Source organism: Nipponia nippon, unplaced genomic scaffold (genome assembly GCF_047370975.1).
Source record: "Nipponia nippon isolate SJK-2023a ecotype South Korea unplaced genomic scaffold, ASM4737097v1 scaffold_42, whole genome shotgun sequence".
NCBI lineage: Eukaryota > Metazoa > Chordata > Aves > Pelecaniformes > Threskiornithidae > Nipponia > Nipponia nippon.
In genome coordinates, this window is record NW_028262361.1 from 631673 (window position 1) to 641332 (window position 9660).

A 9660-nucleotide genomic window follows, 5' to 3' on the forward strand; every position below is an offset into this window, starting at 1 on the left:
TGGGGCCATGGAGGTGTTGCTTAGCAACCGCTTCCCGGCATGCAGCGCGGCCTGCCCCGCCCCGCCCCTTCCGCCTCGGCCCTACGCCGGAAGTGGCGCGGCGCCGCCGGAAGTGTGGCGCCTCCTTCCGGTCGCTGTGCGTGAGGACGGTGGGGAGCGCGATGCCGACGGGCGACTACGAGTGAGGGGACCGGGGACCGGGGACCGGGCGTCGGGCCTGGGCTTGGCCCGGGGAGCGGGGCCCGCAGGGGAGGAGGGCCTCGGGGGGGAGCGGGGCTGGGGCCTGGCGGCAGCCGGCGAGACGCGGGTGTGAGGCCTGGCGGGCCCCGGGGGGGCTTCGGGCGGGGCTGTGGCGGTGAGGAGAAGGCGGCGGCGGTGCTGGGGCCAGGGAACGGCGAGGGGGGAGCGTCGGTGGCGGGGGTGAAGTGGACAGCGGCCCGGCCGGAGCCCGGAGCTGAGGGGACAGCGGCGTCCCCGAGCGAAGGGGCGGGGGGGGGCAGCGGGTCTGAGGCTCTGCTCTCCCCACAGCTCCAAGCCCAGCTGGGCCGACCAGGTGGAAGAGGAGGGCGGAGAGGACGGTGAGTGACACCTGCCGCAGGCCGCTTCCCTCCCCCTTTTTCTCCTGCTGCTCCTCCTGCTGGCAACCGGAGAGTTTTTCTGGAGAAAAAAAGCAGCTGCTGTTCCTAAAACAGCCCGGAGATGCGCCCGCTCTTTGTCCAGGGCTCAAAACAGGCTCCCAGGCTCTTCTCCGAGGCCGATCCTCGCGAGCAGAGCGTGCCTGACCTGGGCCAAGGAGCAGGGCCCCTCTCGCCATCCTTGCTCCACCCATTTCGGGGGCTGAGGAAGCCCAGGGGGTTGGAGCCGCCAGGATTTCTTGACCCTTTGGCCTTTTCCCGTGCTCAGGGGAGAGAGCAGGGCACCTCCTCCCTGCGGGGAGAGGCTGCGCCGGGGTGCGGGGCTCCTTCCCCCTCTGCCGGGCTCGCCCCAAGCGAGGGGGTGACTCTCCCCTTCTCCTCCCGCAGACAAATGCATCACCAGCGAGCTGCTGAAGGACATCCCCCTGCCCGGGGTGCTGGGGGGCAGCCTGAGCGCTGAGGCCGAGCTGCTGAAGGGAGGTGAGAGCCGGGCAAGAGGCCGGGGGGCTCTTTTCCTGCCGCCTCCCCCACATCGGACGCTGTCCCACTCTCCCCCCTCTCCGCAGGCCCGCTCCCCTCCCCAAAAGAGCTCATCAACGGGAACATCAAAACCATCACGGAGTATCGCGAGGAGGAGGATGGGCGCAAGGTGAAGGTGAGCAGCGCGTCCCGGGCTGCCGTTTTGGCTTCTTCCCGCCGCCGAGCTCCCCTCCTCCCCTCCCAGAGCCCTCAGCTCCGCCCCGGCGCAGGGGCTGATCCCTGCCTGCGCCGTCGGGCAGCACCAGGCAGCCACGCGTCAGCCGGGACGTCCCGTCAGAGCCCCGTTTCGACTCTGCTGCTTCGGGCAGCCCCAAATTTGGCACTTGCAGGGCGGAGGCGCGTCTGCCGTCCCTCCTCCCGCGTTAATCGGTTCGTTTACTCCTTTACAGATCATCCGCACCTTCCGCATCGAAACCAGGAAGGCTTCCAAGGCGGTGGCCCGTCGGAAGGTGAGCGTCTCCGGCGGGAAGGGCGAGGGGGGGGACAGCGCTCCCTCCGCTGGGAGGGAAAGCGGCGCTCCAGCAGGAACCGCTTCCTCTCCCAGCCCTCTGCTTCTCTCCGTTCCTTCTCAATCTCCCAGCCAGCCCTCGGTGGGGAGCGTTTCCCTTCCCGCTGGCTGCTCCTGCTCAGCGATTGCCCTGCGAACGAGCCCCCCTTTTTCTTCCCCGTTTTCTCCCCAGAACTGGAAGAAATTTGGCAACTCGGAGTTCGATGCCCCCGGACCGAACGTGGCCACCACCACCGTGAGCGATGACGTCTTCATGACCTTCATCACCAGCAAGGAGGTGGGTCGGGCGCGGCGGGAGCTCGCCGGCCGGCGGTGAGCGCCCCGGTGATGCCGCGCCCGGGCGCGTGGTGGATCCCACGGGATTCAGGAGTCTCCCTGTCCCCCAGGACCTGAACTGCCAGGAGGAGGAGGATCCCATGAACAAGCTGAAGGGGCAGAAGATCGTCTCGTGTCGTATCTGCAAGGGCGACCACTGGACCACCCGCTGTCCCTACAAGGACACCTTGGGGCCGATGCAGAAGGAGTTGGCCGAGCAGTTGGGGCTGTCCACAGGCGAGAAGGAGAAGCTGCCCGGGGGTACGGCACCCCCTTACCCTGAGGCGGGGGAGCAAGGGGCGGTCGCTGCCTGCCTGCGGGCAGCCTCACCTCCTGCCTGTCGCCTTTCCTGCCCTCAGAGCCGGAGCCGGTGCAGGCTCAGCAGAGCAAGACGGGCAAGTACGTCCCTCCCAGCCTGAGAGACGGAGCCAGCCGCCGCGGGGAGTCCATGCAGCCCAACCGCAGGGGTAAGGCAGGCCCGTCCTCGGGGTCGGGGCGACCTCCGCGCTCACCGCCGGGCCTCCGCGGTGCCGTGTACGGCGCGCGCCGGCTCTGGTGGCGGTCCCGCCAGCAGCCTTGACCTTCCTCCTCCTCAGCCGACGACAACGCCACTATCCGTGTCACCAACCTGTCCGAGGACACGCGTGAGACTGATCTCCAGGAGCTGTTCCGGCCCTTCGGCACCATCTCTAGGATCTATTTAGCCAAGGACAAGACCACCGGGCAGTCCAAGGTGGGCACAGAGGGATTTTCCCCTTTGGGGGGCTGAGGAGGAGACCCCCCCGGCTTCCCCTCACCCTCTCACTTCCCTCCCACCCCAGGGTTTCGCCTTCATCAGCTTCCACCGCCGGGAGGATGCGGCCCGGGCTATTGCCGGGGTCTCCGGATTCGGCTACGACCACCTGATCCTCAACGTGGAATGGGCCAAGTAAGTGCCGGGGGTGGCTCGGAGGCTCGGGGGGGGGCGCAGGCTCCGTCCCTGCCGGGTGTTGGGGGTCCGTGTGTGGCCGCCCCTCTCTTTACCGTGGTCTCCCCTCCTCACCACGCTCTCCTCCTCCTCTGCAGACCCTCTACCAACTGAACCCACTGCGCCGGTGCCGTGCCGGCTCCCGGCGAGAGCAGTCGGCGCTTCTGAATAAAGACGCACGGTCTGGTATGCACCAAGGTGTCGATCTGAGCTGGAAGGGGGGCGGTTTGCCGGGCAGGGAGCAGCCCTGTCCCCACGCTGTCACCACATCGTCCTGCGGTGGAGCTGGGGCTGTCCCCGACCCACCCCTGCCCCAGGCACATGGTGGAGATGGCAGCACCCAAGCCAGCGACGCGGGGAAGGGCACGGCGCCACCGTTCCTCCGTTTTTAGGCTCATTCCCAGCTTTTTAGCTAGGAAAAAGGGGGATCTCTGCCAAAAAAGGCGCGACACGAGGCTGTGCTTGCAGTTTCGGCTTTAATCTGCCTTCTGCTGCCCTTTCCGGGAGGGAAACGTGTGCCGAAGGGCCGCGCCGAGCCCGATACGGCTGCGCCAGCCGCCTTGGGCCACCCCAGGAGGCTTCTAGGCCACCGGCTGCAGCTCCGCGTGCTCAGCCCGCTCCCCGTCGGCGGTGCCGGCGCCGCAGGCGGCACCGCAGCAGCTCTGCATGCTGTCGGCCAGGGCGGCGTAGAGCAGCGGTTGCAGGCAGATGTTGAGGTTAACGAGGATCTTGCAGACCTGAGCGGTGGTGTGGATGGCTCGGGAGACGGCGCAGTCCTCCACGCCCGGGCGCAGCAAGCGACGCTGCAAGTTGAGGTTACGGAAAACGTGGTAGGGCAGATAGGAAAAGGCGTAGAGAACCACTCCCGCCGCCACCAGCGTTCCCACTTTCCGTTTTTCCCGCCGGCTGAGGTGAGGATTACGGAAAACGGTGCGGATAATGGCGGCGTAGCAGGAGGCGGCGAGCAGGAAGGGCAGCCCGCAGCCCAGCCCCGCCAGCAGCAGGCTGTAGGGATAAAACTCCCGCAGCCGCTCCGGGGCCGCGCTCCCCAAACACTCGATCGCGCCCTCCGCTTGTTGCAGCTCCGAAAAAAAAAAGGTGGGTGCCGAGAGCGCCCCGGCCAGCACCCAAACGATGGCGCTCAGCGCCTTGGCGTGGCGCGGCTGCAGCCGCCCGTGGACCCACAGCGGGTGAACGATGCCGAGGTAGCGGTTGAGGCTGATGCAGGTGACGAAGAAGATGCCGCCGTAGAGGTTCCAGTTGAAAAGGAAGCGTTCCAGCTTGCACAGCGTCGCTCCGTAGCGCCAGTCCTTGGGCGGGTAGTAATACGCCGCCAGAAACGGCAGCGAGAGGGAGTAGAGCATCCCGCTGACGGCCAGGTGGAAGGAGTAGACGATGCCGCTGTGCCAGGAGCGCTCCTGGGTGGCGAAACGGTAAACGGCCATGCCGTTCCCCACCAGCGCCGGCGGGAATTGCGCCGCCAGCACCAGCCACAGCGATTCCTGGAAGCTGCTGAAATTACCGCAGTGATGGAGATGGGCGGCCATCTCGGGGGGGTTCCTGCCCGCGTCCCCCTCCTCTTTTTGGTGGCTGCGGGCAGGGGCACGGTTTAGGTTGCAGGCAGCGAAGAGGCAGAGCGCGGCCACGAGGCGCGGCTGCCGGCAACCAGCCGCGCAGGGAAGCGGTGAGGCCTCGCGCCAGGACCGAGGAGGCTTTGTGGTTCCACGCTGGGGACGGAATGGTGTCCCTCTGTCCGTCCTTCCTCCTTGCCTGGCTCCCAGGGTGCAGGCAGGAATCCTAGAGTGCAGGCAGGCCTCCCGGGTGCAGGCAGGGGTCTGTACTTCTGCCTGCAGCCCCGCCGCTCGCCCCACTCACCCCGTCCTCGGGCTCCGCGCTCGCCTCCCTCCTCTCCCGTCCCTCCCTTCTCGGTGGCAGTCGCAGGGCCACCGCAGGGTCACGTCCTGCCCCGTTTTGGGGACAGCGGGGGCAAGAGGCTGGCGGGGGGGGGGGTTGCAGGCAGGGACGGGCACTTCCTCTTCTGAAGGGAGCCTGGCAGCTGCCCTCTACCCTGGCAGCAAAAGAGGAAGGAGCCGCGCATGCCTGCCCACATCCTCCTGGTACAGGCAGAGGCTGCCTGCTCTGCCTGCCCACACTGGGGTGGGGGGATGCTGTTAGAGCCCAGGGGACCCCATTTCCCCCCTCCCCAAACCCAGCACAGCCGCAGAGGGTCGTTCCAAGCAGTGTATTGCACAGGAACGGGGGGGCGCGGGGCCCATTTCCTCTCCCCCCCCCGCCCCCCCCAGTCTCGGTGCGTGGCTGGCAGCTGGCACCTCAGCGCTTCCCCTTCTTGGCACGTCTGGGGCGCTGGAAAATCGTCTTCCCCTTCGTCAGCAGCTTCCCTCGCCCCTTCGGCCTCGAGGTGGCACGGCCGGAGCCGAGACCGGCTCCCTCCCGGGCTGGGCACTCGGTTCCTCGGTGCAGCTTTCGGCCGGCCACCCCCTTCCCGGCTTTGCCGCGGCGCCGCGGGTCCCTTGGCACCGGGTTTCCCTTCTGCCGCTTCCCCGGCGCCGTAGGGCTGGGGGCGGCTGTGGCGGGACGCTCCGGTTGGCTTCGCCGTCGTCGCTTCCGTAGTGGAGCACCGCCTGAGGAGCTTCGCTTCCTCTTGGCGCGGTCGGGGAACAGATCTTGGTGGGGGATAGATAAAAAAAACGTTCAGCGAAAAAGGGGGGACGGGGACGCGGCGTTGGGGCTGACGGACGTGTCAGTGCGTTTACTTTGAACCGAGATCACGGAGAGCTCAAGGTTTTTGCATCATCAGCCACTATCAGCAGGAGGAAGGGACAGAGCAGGATCGGTCCCCTCCAGACTCACCTTTGTCCGGCTCCTCGCCCACCTCCTGCCGGTAATATTCGGCGTCGCTCTCCTCCGACTGCTCGGCCGCATCCTGCTGCTCCGGCGCGCCGGGATCCTCGGCGTCGCTGTCGCCGTCCTGCTGCCGTTTCCTCCGGATCCCCGCCAGGCTCTTCTCCCTACGGTGCCGCCGTGGTGTCAGCCTCTGCCCGGCCGCTGCCGGACCCCGCCGCTGCCGCGCTGCCCTCACCTGTGAGCCTCCCGCTGCCGCCGCTTGCGCTCCACGTCCGCCTCCTGCTTCTGCCGCCGCTCCGCCTTCAGCTGCAGCTTCGCCTCCTTCCGCGCCAGGATCTCCTTCACCTCCGCCTCCGTCTTGTGGACTTAAAACACAGGGGGAGAGGGGTGAGACGCCCTGGCCTGAGCCCCTGCGCCGTCAGGTTACCGGAACCGGCGTTTTGCGGCACTTACCGAAGCTGTGGTAGAGCACGTTGCCCTGCGCCAGGCCCTCCTCCACCTTGATGAGCTGCAGGGTCATGCGGGGTCCGATCTGCAGGAAGGGGGGGATGCGGAGAGCTCCGGTCAGGCTCGATCACATCCCCGGGGCGGCAGCAACCACGGCATCACCGCCGTCACGGACCTCGGTGAGGCGCACGGCGCTCTGCTGCGCCTTCATGTTGCCTCGGCCGGCGTACGCCTGCGGCAGCTCCAGCACGTTGTGGGTCCCGTCCTGCTCGGCCTCGCTCTCCGACAGGTTTATGTCTCTGCCGGGGGAGAGGACCGCGTTTGGGGACGGGCCGGAAGGCGCCTCTGGGACCCCCGTCCCCCTCGGCGCCCCGCCACGCACTTCACCAGCAGCTCGCTGATGTCTTCCAGGCGGCTCATGTTGGGGAACTTCTCCTGCAGCAGCTTCTTCAGGCCTTTGCTCATGCCCACGGGCACGACCTTCACGCTGCTGCGAGGAGGAGGAGGAGGAGGAAGAGGTCAGCGCTGGGACGCGGGGCGCAGGGACCCCTCCCAAAATCAGGGGCGCGACACTCACTAATGCCTGAAATCGAGGAGCTGCGTTTCTGCGTCGTAGCTGATGAGCAAACACCTCTTGATGCTGTTGAGGTTGACCTGTGGAGGGAGGGGAGGGGAGGGGAGGGGAGGAGAGGGAGAGGGAGAGGGAGAGGGAGAGGGAGAGGGAGAGGGAGAGGGAGAGGGAGAGGAGAGGAGAAAAGAGAGGAGAGACAAGAAGAGAGACGATGTCAGCTGGAAGGGACCTACAGTGACAATCCAGTCCAACTGCCTGAGCACTTCAGGGCTGCCCACAAGTTAAAGCGCGTTATTAAGGGCGCCATCCAAATGTCTCTCGAACACCGCCAGGCTTGGGGCATCGACCACCTCTCCAGGAAGCCTGTTCTGGGTCTGGAGCGGGAGGGGAAGGGGCTGGGGGGCTCGGGAGGAGCGGCCGGGGGAGCTGGGGGGGCTCCGCCTGGAGAGGGGGAGGCTGAGGGCAGCCCTGGGCGCTCTCCACGGCTGCCTGAAGGGAGGCTGAGGCCGGGGGGGTCGGGCTCTTTGCCAACGAAGAAGCGACAGGAGAAGGAATAGGTCCTGGATGGGACCTGGGCTGAGGTGGGATCTCGGGAAGGATTCCTGCGCCCAAAGGGCTGTCGAGCGCTGGCCCAGGCTGCCCAGGGCAGGGGCCGAGTCCCCGCCCCGGGGGGGATCGCAAAGCCCCGCAGACGCGGCGCTCGGGGCCCTGGTTTGGGGCGGAGGTGGTGGCTTTAGCTTAGCGATGGGACTCGGGGATCCGAAAGGCCTTTTCCAACCCAAACGGTTCCATGATTTTATCCCATTAATCGCTGCCGAATGCTCCGATCTGCCTCGATCCCCCTGCAAGGCAGCCTGTCCCTCAAGAGTCCCCAGCACCTCCCAGTTTGGTATTCAACTCCTGCATCCAGATCGTTGATAAATACAGTGAAGAGGAACTGGCCCTAGAACTGAACCCTGAGGAACCCGGGGCGCCGAGCCCCCCGGCAGCGCGGGGACACCCCCTCTCCTCGCTCACCCTGTGGACGTTGATGGAGGGGAACATGTTCTGGAACATACTGGCCATCAACTTGACCTGGATCTGCTGGAGACCGAAATTGCTGAGGACCAGCAGCGGGTGATGGGTGAACTGCTGCTCGTGCATGCGGTGTCGCTTGAGGGACGAGACCACGTCCTTGATCAGCGAGTACTGGAGGAGGGGGACAAACGCGCGAGGATGAGGAGGGGGCGAGACGCTGCCCCTCGCGCCGGCGGGGAAAGGCGGCTCCCGCCAGCACCCACCTGCGTCACCTTGAACGTCAGCGTCGGGCCGCCCGGCAGCCGAAAAAGCTTCTGGGGGAGGAAAAAGAGCGGTGCTCAGCGCCGGGGGAAAGCGCCGGTGGTGCTGCCGCGACCCCGGCGCAGACGCATCAGTGCGTTTACTTTGGATAGAATCACGGCATGAACTCAACAGGGTTTTGTCATCATCTGCATCTGCGAGGCGGGGTGGAAATCCCCCCCGAAAAGGCGCCGGCGCCCGGTGTGAGGCAGCCAGGGCCCCCCCCCCCGAACCCCAGGAGCCTGGCGGGGAGCGGAGGCCGAGGCCGCGGGCCGATCGCGCTACTCACAAAGTTGATGCTGGAGGATGATTTGCTGAAGACCAAAAAATGCGTCACCCCCAGGGGCCCGGCCACGGCCACGAAATCCTTCAGGGAATTGTTTTTCCGTACCTGCGGCACAGAGCGGATGAGTCCTTGAGATCCCCCCGCGCCAAAACGCCTCCCGGCTGCGAGGGCTCTGCTTTAGCGTGGGGACAGAGCAGGATCCGGCCCTGCCGCGGGCCGAAGATGATCCCTGAGCTCACCTTGAGGGCCCTGGCGGTGTAGGGCTCCATCACCTTCCGCACGTCGGCGATGAGCTGCCGCACGTTCTTGCCGACGCGGCCGCGGTGGAAGACGAAGGAATGGGGGACGGTGCCGAATTCCTGCTGGGCGTGTTGCAGCGCCGCCGCCCGCTCCTTCTTCTGGTTCTTGCTCTACAGGGCGGGGGGCCGGGCGGTCAGGGCCGGGGGCTGCGGGGAGAGGGGGAGCACCCCCTCCCGCTCCCCGGGACAACCGGGCCCCCCCATCCCCTCCTGTCCGTCAGGGAGACCCAAACCCCCGATCCCTGGTACAACCGGACCCCCGTATCCCCTCGTTTGCCCCCCGGGAGGGCCCGATCCCTCGATCCCCGGTACAACCGGACCCCCGTATCCCCTCCTTTCCCCCCCGGGAGGGCCCGAGCCCCCAGTCCCCGGTACAACCGGGCCCCCCCATCCTCTCCTGTCCGTCAGGGAGACCCAAACCCCCGATCCCCGGTACAACCGGGCCCCCCATCCCCTCCTTTGCCCCCCGGGAGGGCCCGATCCCTCGATCCCCGGTACAACCGGACCCCCGTATCCCCTCCTTTCCCCCCCGGGAGGGCCCGATCCTCCGATCCCCGGTAGAGCCGAGCCCCCCATCCCCTCCTTTTCCCCCCGGGAGGGCCCGATCCCCGGTACAACCGGGCCCCCCTCCCCTCTTTTCCCTCTCGGGAGGGCCCGATCCCCGGTGGGACCGGGCCGCGGCCACGCTCCAGGTCCGCCCCGACTCCCGCTCCCCCCGGCCGAGGCCCGGCTCCCGCCCGCCGCGTCCCGGCCCCCCCCGGCCCGTACTTTGCTCGGCCGCCCCATCCCGCCGCCACCGCCGCCGCCACCATGCGGCCACGGGCACTTCCGGCGCGCACCCTCCCGCCCGCTCCGGCTACTTCCGTTGCGTCACTTCCGATCGGTCCCTGCCCGGCGCACCCCGTGCCGC

The 9660-nt window shown here is 67.5% G+C and overlaps 2 protein-coding genes across 2 annotated transcripts; one reads left to right on the forward strand and one right to left on the reverse strand.

Annotated features, from left to right (window-relative positions):
• The first annotated feature begins 77 nt into the window (after positions 1-77).
• EIF3G (eukaryotic translation initiation factor 3 subunit G) lies at positions 78-3158 on the forward strand. Its single transcript, XM_087777975.1, has 11 exons — positions 78-181; positions 529-578; positions 1023-1115; positions 1202-1290; positions 1565-1624; positions 1856-1960; positions 2070-2259; positions 2358-2465; positions 2595-2731; positions 2820-2926; positions 3064-3158. The coding sequence occupies exons 1-11, from the start codon at positions 162-164 to the stop codon at positions 3077-3079; spliced, it is 975 nt and encodes a 324-aa protein (XP_087634101.1). The 5' UTR covers positions 78-161; the 3' UTR covers positions 3080-3158.
• A 264-nt stretch (positions 3159-3422) lies between these two features.
• On the reverse strand, positions 3423-9612 carry LOC104018404 (uncharacterized). Its single transcript, XM_087777910.1, is given in 13 exon segments — positions 3423-4826; positions 5299-5649; positions 5837-5951; positions 5954-6195; positions 6284-6362; positions 6453-6576; positions 6660-6767; positions 6855-6931; positions 7866-8036; positions 8129-8179; positions 8455-8556; positions 8691-8861; positions 9519-9612. Coding segments are annotated over 13 exon segments (2889 nt in total). The 5' UTR covers positions 9537-9612; the 3' UTR covers positions 3423-3546.
• Between the last annotated feature and the right edge of the window lie 48 nt (positions 9613-9660).